Source organism: Hippichthys cyanospilos, chromosome 11 (assembly GCF_059441005.1).
Source record: "Hippichthys cyanospilos isolate Australia breed blue-spotted pipefish chromosome 11, RoL_Hcya_1.0, whole genome shotgun sequence".
Lineage (NCBI taxonomy): Eukaryota > Metazoa > Chordata > Actinopteri > Syngnathiformes > Syngnathidae > Hippichthys > Hippichthys cyanospilos.
Window position 1 is genome coordinate 854,282 of NC_142379.1, and position 15,865 is coordinate 870,146.

General features: G+C 46.7%; 1 protein-coding gene across 5 annotated transcripts in view; it reads right to left on the minus strand.

The window, feature by feature from the left end:
• Positions 1-15,865, minus strand: part of robo2 (roundabout, axon guidance receptor, homolog 2 (Drosophila)) — a 248,807-nt gene that overhangs the window by 99,552 nt on the left and 133,390 nt on the right. Inside the window, exon 1 of one of the 5 annotated variants that reach the window (XM_088426913.1) lies at positions 3,969-4,093. The exons of 3 other annotated variants lie outside the window; for them this stretch is intronic. In XM_088426913.1, coding sequence (XP_088283039.1) covers positions 3,969-4,044 — 76 coding nt within the window. In that variant the 5' untranslated portion in view covers positions 4,045-4,093. Of the gene's footprint in view, positions 1-3,844; positions 4,094-15,865 lie in introns of those variants that run through there. One more of the 5 variants, XM_088426914.1, reaches the window with a different exon arrangement.

Consider the following 15,865-nt stretch of genomic DNA (forward strand, 5'->3'; position numbering starts at 1 on the left):
GAGATCTCCCCGGTGTCAAAGGTCAAGCCAGTGGTCAGCTTTAATGCACTGCAGAACGTCAACTCTGTCATGTAAATTTTTTATTACCCTTCAGGGGCTTAACCACATAAGACAATTTGGATTTGTTTTTAAATCCAGGGCTAGCCTGCACATTCGCAATTTCACATCATAAAATAATACATTTTCCTTGAGTAAATAAATGTGAATATGCGGTTAAGACACACGTATATGAGCTTTTTGACCCGACATCGGCGATTTGCGGAACAATTTGAAAGACTGCCATCAACGTGCAGCGCTGCGTTTGTGAGTTCCTTGAACAGGTCACGGAGTCCAGCTGAAGTGCCGTTTGCGGGGGTCAGGCCTGCCACTTCTCATTTGCACGCGCGCGGCCCGAGGCGTAAGGTGCCATCTTACACCGGTTCGAGCTGCCGGTGCTGTCGAGTCGAGAAAGAAAGTCCCGCGGGCGGAGGAAAAAAAATTGGGGGCTCGCCGGGGCGTCTTTACAAGCTTAGCGTAAGACTTGACTAATCCCCGGGATTCTACCTTGTTCCAGCCTTGCTTAAATGCTGCCGACTGACTGCATCTGTTTCTAAACACGTTGCTAACGGATGCTTAAAAGAAGCATTGATTTTTTTTTTTTTTTTTTTTTTGCAGGAGTGTTAGTCAAGTTAAGTGCAGCGAAAAAAAAACACGTAACAGGCCAACAACGGGCTGCAGAGGACATTTTCAAAGTAAACACACCAAATAAGAGATGGCCCTCAATCAAATAACATCCAAGGCTTTCATTTTGAAGGTGTTCTAGGAGCGGGTTATGTTGAGATTCGCTTGACACATCTCGAGCTATGCTAGCTGCTGACGAGGAACAAACGTACGTTGAATTGTAATGCAATTGGAAATGACAAATATATAGAGAAAAAAAAGTCCCTGGGATTAACCTTCGATGCATAAGGATGTGATGCATTGTCTCAAAACCAGGTTTATGTCATGCGTTATTGATGAAAAGACACATTTTCAAACATTCCTACAAAAACATCTTCCTTTAAAGTCTTGACTTTCATTTTCAGGAGCCAAAAGGTTCCATTTTTATGAAAGTGTAAGAAAATAAGGGATTGGTAGACAATACGCCCCAGTGAAAAATGAACGTGTCAAAACTTGAAGTACCTTTTTCTTTATTTTTTCCCTAAACTAGGGATTTGAACATGGTAATATATAAAATTTTCCCTCAATTTTGAGCTCTCTTCACGTATTATATAGATAGATCAGGTGTGTCAAAAATGGATTTCTAGTACCATATTCCTCTTTAACGCGGACAATATTGCCGCACCCTTGCGAATCCCAAATTAGCAAGAATGCAAAGTGTCAGTGAAGGCAGCGCTGAGCATTTGACACCTTAGAGCCCCCATCTCCCTGGAGCTAACATGACCTTGGTCCCTCCTCCCTCCCACGGAGCAAGTCGATTCTTTAGCCCGGCCTCGGGCTACACGGACCCCGGGCTCATTAGGGGGTGCTGACAGGTCCGGTCGTCACCGTGATCCCTCATCATTAAAGCATGTAAATCTGCCTGTCACGCATACGGGCAGATTTACGTACGCTACTGACACGCACGTTTGACGGGGCGGGAAGGAGCTTCCTACCACGTTCACCTGAGAAATTAGAGGCCCTCATAGCGGTGTCGCCGAGGAGCTCCTGCTCATACATATGATAATAAATATAGAACGCTACGAGCAGCTGCCATCTGATGCGCATCCGTTTGACGAAAAACTAGCCAAGGGGTCAATCGGCATGCTAATTAAATACCGCTTTTATGCGACGTGATTTCTATTTTAATGTTTGATGTCAAGTCAAAACAGAAGCCAATTTCTATTCAGACTTGTGCACAAAATAGCTTTTTTGCAGGTTTCAGAGGTGTTGTTTTATTTTTACATGACCTCCAATCAACAAATTCAACCAAAATGTTCATTTGAATGCTGCAAGCTAATTGGATAACATCATATCCTGTGTGTGTGTTAGGTTTGGACCTGACAACAACTTTAGCATTGCAAAACGGGGTCCAAAATTATATCCTAAAGGGTTGGCGACAGATTAGCAACATTAGCAATGATGTTTTTTCCCCCCACTCTCTCTATTAACTTGGTAAGGACCTAATCGTTCACAAATTTGTGCTAATTCAAACCAAATTGCTAACATGCTATAACAACAAAACAACGCCTCAAAACAAAAGTTCAGTTCCTGATTTGCTACATTAGCACTGACGTCTTTCCTGTTGTATCAGCTTGCAAATATGGTGTACCACATCCTTTAAAAATACATGCTAATTAAAAAAAGCTAGAAGCTAACACACAACCAACAACAAAATGAAGTTTGGCCTCTGATGAGCAACATTAGCACTAATGCCTTTTCTGTCCTAATTGCTAAATTGCTACCAAAAACAAAATGAGACCACAAAATAAGCTTAGCTAATGATTAGCAACATTAGCACTGATGCCTTTTCTGTTGTAATCAACTTGGTCAATTTGACTACCAAATCTTACACAAACACATGCTAAATAAAAGCTAATTGCTGACACACTACCAATAACAAAGTGTCATTTGAAAGTAAAAGTTTAGCTCCTGAGTAGCAACATTAACACTGACGCCTTTTCTGTCGTAATCAACTTGGTAATTTGGAGTACCAAATCCTACAAACATACATGCTAATTAAAGGTAATTTCTAACATCGCTACCGATAAGAAAACGACACCACAAAGTAAAAGTTCAGATCCTGATTATCAACATTAGCATTGGTGCCTTTTCTGTTGTAATCAACTTGGTGATTTTGAGCAGCAAAACTTTCACAAATACATGCAAATTAAAAACTAATTGCTCACTCGCTACTAATCACAAAACGACACCTCAAAATAAAAGTTCAGCTGTTGATGAGCAACATTAGCACTGGTGCCTTTTCTGCCGTAATCAACTTTCAAACATAGACCACCAAACCTTGTCAAAATAAATGCGAATAATTATAAATTAGAAAAAAAGCTAGTAGCTAACTCATGACAAATAACAAAATGAAGTTTGGCCGCCGATGAGCAACATTAGCACTGACACAACTTTTTAGTACCGAATCCTACACGAATACACGTTAATCAAAACTAATTGCTACCCGATAACAAAGCGCCGCCTCAAAATAAATGTTTTCGCCCGTAATTAACTTGGTCAGTTTGAGTACCAAATCCAACCCAAATACATGCCAAACAAATCCAACTGCTAACTCGCTAACAATAACAAAATGACACCTCAAAATAAAAGTTGAGCCCCTGATCAGCAACATTAGCACCGACGCTAAGGCAAAAGGTGCGCAACGGTCTGCGAAACAGACACGGCCGCCAGAAAGCATTTACACGGCAAAGCAAAGCCAAGAATCTGGAGGGCCAAACATCTGCTGGGTCCCCACCGAAGCCTGCCGCATGTATCATTCACAGCGGCCCTCTCCCCTCTTTTCCCGCAGCCGCGCAAAGGAGCCCGGGCGCGGCATATGGACGAGCCGACTGGAGATGCCACAGGCGGCCGGGGCCAGCAAACAAGCTGGCCTTGTTGATTTTACCGCGTGACAAATCCTTACGTTTGGCGGCAAAACGTCCGGCCGCAGAAATGCCGTAGTGCGTAATTTCAGAGTTAAGCTTAGGGTATATAATTTTTCCAAAAGTGTTTTTAATTTAGCGTGCGTGACTTCGAGGCTTGGAAATATTTCCGGGGACCAGCAACAGAAAGTATGTACGTTAGGCTAGCGTAGACAAAACGCGCCGAGCCAGCATGGAGGAAAAAATAAATAAAAATAGAACAGAAAAAAAAAATCACTCACCTGATTGTTGCCATTTGTAGCATCACAGCAGGGAAACATGAAAGAGAAAACAAAAAAAGCAGAGATGACTTTTATTGGATATACTGCCTTATTTTTCAACTCTTGTAACGTTAACCAAATTTACCGTACAAATCAGCGAAAACATCCCACACATGCGGAGCGTGGCAGAGGGTCATGGCGCTTATCACGCCGTCAATCATTTGCCAGAGGCACCGCCAAGTTACGGGCGTCCCGTCATAATCTTTCCCCGCTAATTTTACTAGCGGCGGAAGAGGCTGTAAAGCGACTTGGGTGAAAACAGATAAAAAGCCTGCGTCGGATGATGGCGCTGGATAAAGACACCCAAGGACGGCTAATGCGGGTCGGCGGGGATGATATTTGATAAGGACGCTCAAGTAGATGCTATCGCGCCGGCAAGAGAGGCTAACGCCGGGATCTGCTCCACTTCAACTCGTCCTTGTCTTCTAATCACTTTGTTTGCTTGGCGCAAGCGGAACGCTGCTGCTTTGGCATTACTTTCATTTGATTTCCCCGCATGGGCCCTCTAACCTGCGTGCCCATAACGCAGCGATTGACTTCTGATTTTGTTCTCTGCTAGTGATCTTCATGAGACCACGCAAAGTTGCCGTTGGTAAGTTCAAGTCGGAAAAAATACCACCAGAGGTTAGTCGCAAAAACGTACCGTACATAGAGCAACGGTGGCCATTTAACCCTTACTGGGCACTAAAAACGGTTCAAAAAGAAAAAATAAGAAAATTTGCAGCCAGAAACTTGAAGTCATGATAAGCGTTTTGCAGGCCACATAAAATAATGCGGTGGGCCGCATCTGGCCACCAGGCCTTGAGTTTGACACCTGTTCCATAATAAAGTCTGAAAAACGTTGACCTGGAGAAGAGTCTGGCTAGCCAAAAAATACATAGTAAAATTTGAACCGGATCACCTTTCCTTTTTTTTGTTTGTTTGTTTTTTTGAAGTGAGAGGGGTAGATTCAATAAAATCCAACACCAAGAACAGAGACCCACACACCCCAAGGGACACGGTACGCTAACGTAACATGTTTGGCTAACGTTAAATGACGCATAAACAAGAAAACTGTGAATGTTCCTGTTTACACATGAACAGTAGCAGATACACGGGCCTAGCGTACACTTCAGCGGTTGTCAGCGTGAAATTATATAAAAACGTGTTAATAATCTCACATCGCTCCGGAGTTATAGGTCGCACACCATGGAAAAAAAAAAAGGAGAACTGTGACTTGTAGTGGAGAAAATAGGATATTCGGACAAGCCCACTCCCTGCTTATTCGTTTAGGCTTTTTCAGCCGGCGGATCAAGGAACCGGAGGGGGGTGCGGGGGTGGGTGCGGCTCCACGCAGATGGCTGCGGGCAGAGCCGAGCCACGAGAGCCCGATGAAACCATCGCTCGGGATCTGAAGGACGCAGAGGAAGCTGTCTGAAAGCGTTACAATCAATTGAATGTGAGCCGGGGGATCAAAGGCGTGCCCGTGGGCCGCTCAGTATTTTTAGTGGCGCCTTTAGAGCCATCAGTCATTTTCAATGCTGATTAACTCGTGGAAATCCCGCGCCGATTTTTGGAGGTGTTAATTCTCATTAGTCGGCCGACGCGGAGACGGTGACGGATGCGCGAGCAAAGTGACGCTGACCCCGATTTGATTGGATCCTCCCTTTTACATATGTACTTGCTGTCTTACATCCAACAAAGGCCGTTTAAGGTGTTTTTTTGGCCTTATGCCCTTTGCCTAAAGTTTTTTTTCCATCCGCCGTGGCTTCCTTTCACATTACAAAAAGTCAAATGAGCAAAGTAGGAGTAAAGATTGAGTATTACAGAGGTGACCGCTGGAAGAAGTACCGGCGGTCTTCAAACGTGAGGTTCCGAGCTTCTGTTGCACTCCGCTCTGCACGCGCAACAAGCGGCATGCTTCGGTGGTAGAGTGGTAGTCTCCCGGCTGAGAGGCCGCGGGTTCGATTCCCCGACCTTGTCGAAGTGTCTCTGAGCAAGACGCTGGCCCCCCAGTTGCTCCTGATGCTGAGTCATCAGTAGCTAAATGACTAGTTAGTGCAAATCGCTTTGAGTACTCAAGGTAGAGAAGCGCTATAGAAGTCAAAGTCCATTTACCGTTTACCAAGTTTAACATTAATGTTGTGTGTATAGAAGTCATCATTTACTAAACTAATGGGAGAAAAGCATATGGGAAGAAACGCTCATAACGACGAAGCAAATCCACTTATCAAACTGGCAAATTTGACACCCAAACTGCGCTTCACTCTAAAAGTCGATCCGTAAAGGTTGCGCTTCCCCGCGGCGTAATAAGCAAGACGCGAGCCTTTATTAGTATGTATAAAAGCAATGGAGCGAACACACTCCAGTGACCCCGAAATTAGCTTGCGTGGCCCGACGGCGGGCGACCTGCTGTTTTCCGCTTGGATTGCGACCCTCGCCGCTTTCAGGGAAGGAGATTAGGCCCGGGCCCGATGGTGGAGTAATTGGATGAAAGCGGCCGCGGCTCCCGGTGATCCCATCACAGGCTTCACACCTCGCCGCACCCCGCGACCCCCTACCCCGCGGACCCTCGTCTCATCTCGGATGGGGGAGCTTGGGGGGTCTTGCTTCTCGGTTGGACCTCGTCTACATGGGAAACAAGACGACGCTCATGGAAGGAAACGTTTCGACCTCTGCACCTGTCCCGGGGTTCCTTTCGGGCTAAGTCATGTTTTCCTCAGCTGGAGCCCATTTCCCCTCGTTTTTTATGAGGTCGTTACTTCTGCTTGGCTCTGCAGACGGAGGCTAAGCAAGGTCAGGAATCAGACGTCAATGTTCATTTACGCTTGTACGGATATATCTTTCGGCGGTGGTGAGACAGCTTGTTACAGATGAAAATACGGACTTTTTCAGATACATTGCTAAAGATAAATGATGGAATCTTGCGTGTCTTTTAATTGCACCCAAAAAACTCTGGTCAAAAGACACATAAAGAAACAGCAACCCTAACCTAAAACACATGAAATCATGTCAGGCAGCTCGGTTTACCTTTCATAAAGACTTTATAATGACCTCATAAATTACGCAGTGGAATCTCAAAGGTCAAACTGCTGGATCTCAATCGAATGGCATTTTGTCACTTTTGAAACAAATGATCGCAACGGAAACAATCAGTTCCAGGGTATCTTGGCCATAGGTCACAAGCATCGGTCCTCCAGGATCGCAATCCTGCAGGTTTTCGATGCTTCCGTCTTGCTTCCACCCTCCCACTCACCCCATTACCATAAATATTGTGAGAATATGTCATATATATCATGCCGTGATGTGTTTGCAGCTCCCGGTGTTGTCTTATCCGTGGAAACGGGGTCAAAACGGATCTGTGAATGTTAAAGGTCGCCGACCCCTGATCTTGACCTTTAGACAGTTTATATGCAGTATAGTATCCAGTTTTAGACATTCAAAACAAAAATATTCTGGCCCGAATGGCTACTGTAAAAATGTTGGTGCTCTTGCATGTGGCACCAACAAGGTCCGCCCCTGACCAGGGTCCAGTCCGCCACAGCTAGCCAGTCAGCCTAAATGCCATCACGGTAACAGTTCACCCTCAAGGGCAAAGACGCAAGGTTTTCCTTGGCCTGGCCATACTGTCACAAGCCCGCAGCAGCTGTTCCTCATCCTGCGGCTGACCCTCACATCTGCCAACAGGCCCCGACAACAAAGACTCCATCCCCAACCCGGTTGAGAAGATAGCCCTGTTTTTTTCTTTTTTCGCCCCGACGTGCAGTCATTCCACCGTAGCCAAAGGGGAACGTTGACCTCCATCATTCTCGGTCTGAGCACCTGTCCGCCGCGTATCCGAGGGCGCTCCCCCCATGCTAAAAGGTGAAACAATATATTTCCTTTTATGGCGGAGCTTAAGGTCTCCTGCGCCGCGCCCGCGACACTAAATTACCGCGCGCGGCACCACCCGGCCGCCATTAGCCGTTTCTTTTCAATCTGCCTGCCTTCAGCACGACGAGCCCGGCGGCCATTGAGGATGGTTATAATGGTGTGTACTCTCAACGCCCCCTCCCCGCGAAACCTTTAACACCGACAGCAACCCAATCAGATACACGCCACCCTCGAATTCAACATAGCTGGCGGTGTCTTTGTGCCGATTCGGCGTGCGCCGTATTGACTTCTGCGGAGGGTGGGGGGTTGCCTTAGAGAGGCAAACATCAAATCTTGACACCCCCCCTCCTTGAGTCTGTGAGCAGACGCCCTCATCCATTAGTGACAGAGAGGGGCGGACACCCTGTAAATTATAGACGAGCCCCAGCGAGTGAACAAAGGCGCGTCCGTTCTGTATTCACCCGATGCATCTGCATTCCTCTGCGGGCATTTTCCACCAAATACGACAACAACATTTGCTTGAACGGCAAAACAAAAGGTATTAAGCCCTCCTGCTTCAAGGAAATAGTGCGTCCTTGAAAACAGGTCCCAGGTGTCTAAAAAGCTCTCTGGCATTCTTCCCGCAAAATACGCAGAAATCACCAATTCGGAGCACGATTCTTGACACCATTAAGACCGGAGATGGAACTGTTGTCGAAAGCTCAAAGTCATTGTTTTGCAAGAAGTGACGAGCGAGAACGTGTTCAGAAGCTTTATGGAAAGTATTTGTAGGGGCAGCCGAGGCATTGAGAGAGTCCAGTTTGGTGGCCTCAGTTTTGCATGATGCTTTTTGCAGATGATGTGATACTATTGGATGGAGTTGGCATGCTAGCTGATGCGCTTGATGGGTGATGGATGCTAGTTAGCATAGCATCCTGGATGGATGGATATGGCAAATTACTTGCCTAGTGGATGGGTGCTAGTTAGCTGGGCAGGCTAGCTGCTTAGCTTGATAGATGATGGATGCTTGTTGACTTAGCATGCTAGCTGGAGGAGATGGTGAAAATGTTCACCCGCCCGTTCCCACACCGTAAAGGAAAGGGGCTCCTGTGATCCCACCCCCCTTTTAGCCATTGAGCCATCCCAATCAGGCAGACTGCCACAAGGATCCGATTGCATTTGGCGGCTACTTTAGCAAAACTCGAGTGTTTGTACCGCTGATCCGTGCAACGGCTGCACGTAAAAGGAGCGTTAAGCTCAGACGCCGAAGGCAGGGCGGTCCCTTTGCACTTTTCAAACGGCTGACCTTAGCGGGTCAGAAGATGGATCGGCCCGGTTTGCGCAAAAGCGGCGTTTATGAGAACAATGAGTCGGGATCATCCGCTCGGGGAAAACGAATGGCGATAATTAACGTTCCCTCTCAACATCCTTTCCCATTAAACTCGCATTAATGAAAGCTCCAGATAAAGACGTGAAATATCCTCTGTCAACCCCATTCCCTTTTCTAGAGTGAGGCGATTCTTATAAGGTGCCATTACCGAAGGTCCTATTTTTTTGGGGGGGTGCGGTCCTGACGATGGGATTCAGCGCTGCGGGCTGGAGCCGGCGTCTGGTTCTGAGCGAGCTTTAGTTCCAGACTGTGACCAATAGATTGTCTCCAAAGAGAAAATTGAATTTGGGAGGAGGCGAAAAGTGAGAGGCTTTTTCAAAGGTAACGCGGCACGAAGCCCGCTCGCGGGCGCGCTTCGGCTTTGCGGTCTTTCTTTCCGCGCTCGAGCGTGAACCCCGTGACCGAGCGGGCGAAGCCGCGTTTCTGGGCCCCCCGCTCCAAATGAGATGCCTTTACACCTTCCCAAATTCCCCCAAGATGGGCTCGTGTCTAATCCTCAAACACTGTGTACGTGTTCATCCATTAGCAGCCTGGCCTGGAGGCCTTTCCGCCGCCCCCCCATCTAGCCCTCCAACCTCTCCACGGAGAAGATTGGGTTAATATTATATTGGCGAGGGGAGACATTTCTTATTTATTGAAAGGCAGTCTAGCATGAAAGAGTGTTTGCGGGGCAGCCCCAGTGAATTACCTGACCCCGTCTTAGCCTTCTACCCGATCTGGGAGGCGCCGCCGATAAGTACCTGCGGAGAAGGCGGCTTGTCCGAGACTCTGCCCGCCGACTAGAAAACAAAGCTAACCTGATTATTTGCAGCTTTCTAGTACTTGGATGTGAGGCAAAACGCCACATATATATATATATATATATATATATATATATATATATATATATATATATATATATACACACACACACACGCGCACACATTTTTTCCAAGCGCGATTTTACATATGACCTGAGATTGAAGGGTCATTGTCACACAATGACAAGAAGCACTTGATCGGACGAGAGCAAAATCACCAAGAAGAAGGACAAAGGGTACGTGGAGGCGGGAAGTAATCAGGAAAGCAAACACGCTGATGAGCGACTTGCATTCAAGAGAGCCGGCGGCGCGTTATGATAAGTGTGCCAAACACCCCAGTCTATAGTGGCCCTACTAAAGCGGAGACCATCTTGTCGAGAGCGATAATCATCAAGTCCATGAGCCTCAACCGTTGCCGCTTAAGTGCTTAAGTCGCCGTACCCTCCTCGTTTTTAATGGAACGTCTCACGCCAAACACAAAACGGGAGATCCCGCAAGAGCCTGCGATGGAGAGGTCGCATGCAATATAGGCATACACACCCGCACACACGTGCACACACACTTTCATCGGCAAGCAACGAAAAAGGAAATAAAAATCTCCAGGAGCACTTTTACAACTGACACTAATTGGGAAGCGTTGAGGATTTGCATTTTGCAGAGAGTACGACCCGAGGATATCCCGCTATCAAAGAACAACGGCGAGGTTTTCCACGCTTTGCGCCCATTCGATTGCCGTCTTGATCGCCGCAAGCGGGCATTATCCCTTTTATTAATTGGCCCGGTCTCGCTTGTGGGGATGTTGACGCTTTGACTACAAAGACGTTGGCAGATCCACAGCCCGGTAATTGATTCCTGGCTGATAAGGTACGGCGTTGCGGGCGAGGCGGGTTAGCGACCGGCCGCCGCTTGAGCTTAGAGGTTGATGGGGGGCGGGTGGGGGGGGGGCATCGCGCGGCCCCTGACCCATTTACTTACACCCCTTTTGACAGAGCCGCAGGGCGCAGTCAATAACGGAATATTCAGGTGGAGCCATAAGCCAACGGAAGCGGGATTCGTTGACGGGATGCCGAGGAAAAAGAATGCTGCTGTTTTATTGCATATGGCCGCGGCTGACAAAGGCGAGGCAGTCCACGCTTCACATTGTTTTGCGGCGGGACTCCGCCATGTATATTTGATGCGCGCCTTCCGTCCTTACGCCCGGCTGCAGTCGCAAAACACAAAAACAGTCTTACGATCTATGTGTCTTACATTCAGACGGCACCGCATGTGCTGTATGGAAGCAAAACTGCGATAAAAAAAAACAATGATATAATATAATATAATATAATATAATATAATATAATATAATATAATGTATAATTTTACTTCCCTAACCTTCATAGATAGATAGATAGATAGATAGATAGATCTAACAGCCTGTTAATACTCGATCTTGCTAGATAGATAGATAGATAGATAGATAGATAGATAGATAGATAGATAGATAGATAGATAGATAGATCTAACAGCCTGTTAATACTCGATCTAGATAGATGGATGGATGGATGGATGGATGATAGACAGATAGATAGATAGATAGATAGATAGATAGATAGATAGATAGATAGATAGATAGATAGATAGATAGATAGATAGATAGATAGATAGATAGATAGATAGATAGATAGAATTAGAAGATAATAAAAACAAAGTTGAGTTCCATTACACTGAACAAGTAAATTTATATCTGCGACGGGTTGATAGTGAAGTTCCAAACGAGCCGTCAAAATGGCTTGACGGTTCTTTCTCAACGGATGAAAATGTAGTCGGGATGAAAAATGGATTAAATGTAGCTGCAGGTAAATAAAGCACGGCGTTAAGCTCAGTTGACAAAGCGATTACGATATTAAACCCTTGCGAGCGCGCTCTCCCGGCTCATTTAGGCAAAATGGAATCCTTCACCGGCAGCAAATTGGGATAAAAGAACACCTTGCTTTTGGTTTTTGTTTTGTTTTTTTTGCCGCTAATGCGCGACACAGGGCAAGCCAGCTAGGAAGAGGAGTGCGCCCCCACAATGAGCAAATGGTTCAATCCAATCCCTTCAAGCAAAAGAGGTCGCTGTGAATTATTCACAATGATCAATATTGACACAAGCTTCACATTTTATCGCACTAAATCTTTCACTATGCCGTCGACATGGAATGGTGCCACACACGATTACTGGAATTCGTTCCCTTGGCCTCATTATCAAGCTTTGCATCCGCAAGCACCCGGCATGGAGAAATCAAAGAAATGACATTTGCAGGGGACCGGGAATGCCACGTAAAAAAAACAACAACAACAAAGACAGAATTATGTCATCAAAACACTGGCCAGCATAAAAAAAAAAAAAAAAATATGCATAGATATGTTGGTGGTGTCAAACATATGGCCTGCGGGACAATTCTGGCCTCAAGCGGCTATAATACGGCCCGCAAAATGATTTTGTAAAGTATAAAATTAATAGTATTTCAACAAGTAAATGCATTATGATTAATATTAATCATAATGTTTCACAATTAATAATGATGTTGTGTTCAGGGGTGTCCTGATCCCGATCACGTGATGGGAAATCCGGCCCGATCACATCATTTTCAGCTGATCAGAGCGAGGGTTTGGAAAATGTCATACGATTTTAATTTCATGTCTGTATTCGTTTTAAGGGGTGGAAAGGTACACCAATATTGGCAAGAGAAAAAATTGGTAAAAGAAAACATTATACAATATGAAGATTTTTGACGGTTGACTTCCTCGTTAAAAAGTCGATTCGATTTTAGGATTCCCGCAGAAATCCCATGCAAATCTCACGTAACCCCCTGCAGTGGCAACCTACACGTTCCTGCCCCGTGGCACTCCGTTTCACCGTCCCGTTATATCGGAAACCCCATGCAGGTATCAAAACCCCACGCAGGTATCGGGGTTTGCTATTGGATGAGCTTCAGGAGGCGCGATGCAAAAATCTGGGCGGGCGCGTGACGTACGTCTGGCGCTTTCTTACCCGCCGGGTAGGAATAAAGGAATCAAAGCTGCGCGGCTGATGGGAGCCGACACCCCGGGCGGGAAGAGAACCTGGCGTCGCCGGAGACCAGGCGCGCAAATTAGCCCGTAATTCAATTTGGACTTCATTAGAGCACGCGGCGAGTAATAACCGGCGCGGTCGGACCTCCGCGGACATCTCTATCGGACCACGGCGACACCTTCTCGTGCAATCTTGATGACGGCCCGTCTTTTGACTTTGCACAATGAAAGGAGTCATCGGGCCACAGGTGCGTGCGTGCGTGCGTAGGATCTGGCAGCTTGAGCCTCCAGCTGTTGACGCCGTGGCCCCCGACTTCATGCTCACTCATCCGCGTAATTACCTTATCCAACTGACCCCCGCCCGCCCACCCGCCCGCCCGCCGTTCTACCACCGGTGGCAACAGGCGCGCCGTGCTTCTCAAACTCGCTCCCTCCTGGAAATCATACTTCGCGCTAGGCCCCGGCGAAACTGTTTAAGGCCGGGAACGTTTCAAGAAGCCCAGGAACTCTTGCGGGGGTTCCCGGCGCAAGGTTCTTCATTGTGGCTGACTAGTTTGACGGTAGCGAGGTAGACCAAGACCCTGGTTCGGAAGAGCTACTCGTATAGACCCGTGACGTTTTGCAAGGGCTACTCAAACTACCAGGGGGCATCAGGAAGTTCCCCGTTTGCTTCCCGCGGTCCGAAGGGGCCAATCGCACTTTTGCCGTCATCTTCATCCCGTTCCCCGCTCGAGACGTGGGTGCCCCCAGGAAAATAAGAGGAGCGGGGCCCGGCGCGGACGGGGCGGATTTACTTTCTCCTTTACAAATGATATTAAATCGGGGAAAAGGAAAGTCTTTCAGCTGTGAAATTACCGCTTCTCTCTTGTTTCCGCAGAGCGGGAGAAAGCGGCGGAGGACGGCGGGACGACGACCCCCCCTCCCCGTTGCCGCCGAGGCCGTCGGGGGTCACGAGCTTCCCCTCGGAGATCACCTCCAGGGTCGGCGGACGGCAAACGTCTCTCTTTTTATTTAGTGGCGCCGACAGCCTGACGATATACGGCGTTATCGTCCGTGAGCTCATCCGGAGTCGATGCCGGCTCGCATGAAGTCCAAATTTCATGCTTGAGCTCCTTCGTCAATGACTTCTGCCCTTTCATTCAAAAATAAGCAGACGGGATGTCAATAACCTGTGCTTTAGGATTTTTTTTTTTTGGGGGGGGGGGGGCTCATCTTTGATTATTTTTATGTATTTTTTAATTTTAAATGATTTCCTTTTTACTACCTTACCTTTTATTTATCGTTTATGTATCTAAAATATACTGTCAATTTGAATAAATAGTTCCCTGCAGTTCACTAGCTGATAATCGTTGCAGTAGAAAGTTACTTTTTTCGTTGTTGGGCAGTTCTCAATAATTTTCAAAATAATTTTTAAACCTTCACACACTTATTTATTGCAAATTTTACTTATCGTTTCTCATTTATTCTTTTTTACTTTATTTATATTTATTTGTTTTATTTTACATTATACCATTAATATCTCACCTTTTATGTATTGTTTATTTATCTTAAATTTACTGTAAATTTAAAATTTTAGTTAAGTGCGCTTCACACAGCTTATGGACCATCGGAATAAAAGAAAGAAAACAAATGTATTTGTCGAAATGCTTTATATTAGTACCGATAATCAGCCTGGCTCATAATCGTTGTTAGGCTGTAGTTTTCTGCGCTTTACAATCATATTGCAGAACCTTCTGACATTTTTATTGCAAATATGAATTTTATTCATCTTTAATGAATCTTTTGTATTTTTGTTTTTTTTAATGTATCCTATCTTATTTCTATTCATTCTTTATTTCTCTAAAACGAAGCAGGGTAGCAGGCATTCCTGGTCCAGGGTTCAAGTCAACCGTAAAAAAGGAAAAAAAAGACATTGCAGCTGGACTAGACCGGGCCGGACCGAACCGGACCGGAGCGGGCGCGGGGATCAATTCCGAGGGAAACAGCCTTATAATGACTGGGATTAATGATGAAAAATTCGGTGTCATCCGGCCGGCTCTCGGTTGTTTATCACGCGGGGAGCTGCCGGGCTTTGCCGATAGTTGCCTCCGAGCCTGACCCGGCGGCGAGGAGGAGGAGGAGGAGGAGGAGGAGGAGGAAGGCCGGCTCGCTGCAAATGTGGCTCCAGCTGGAGGACTAATGCTGCCGCTCGCTGGGGCGTTCATCCAGAAGACCGCGGATACGCTTGCAACTGACACTCCAGCTGGAGCTACCGCGCCCAAAAGTCCAAAAGCAAACTTTTACATGCACGCGAGGCATATTGTTTTCAAACATTGTCCTCGCATTTTGCAAGGATTGCGTAGGTTATATACATTGCTGCGGGTTTCAGATTTCCCACATTTTGAGTGGTCGGTGAATGCAGCGCCACTGTAACTGTTTTTTTTCTCCTTTTCCTTGTCACACCGCTCAAGTTCATTTTGCCAGCGAATATTCAAAGGTGCGCAGCATCCGTATTCCGCCAAGTTTACGATTGCGCGTGTATGCCAAAGGACGGACTCGGACGTCGGTTCAGCCTGCTCGCTTCTTTGATCGCAAATATTGCCGTAACAACCTCAGGAGCTGCCGTTAGTTGCAACAGGCGCTGGCTGCTAACAGCCAACTGACGTCCGCCCCCGAGCTCATTCCGTTACGGTAATTATTGTAAGGAAGGATACGGCTGTTATAAAAGGCAGACTGAGGCTGGGACCGGACACCATTCGGTGCTCTCAACTCGACTGGTAGGCAAGACTTTTACAAGTCCATTACGTCTCAGCGGCTCAACTTCATTCCCCGCGCGTCACGTCGGTATCTTACAAGCGGAAGGGCGAACCGTGTGAAATGGGCTTGAGACTGATATCATGTCGTTATCGGGGCAACGCAGTCTGCGGTCAAGGCACAGTATCTGTA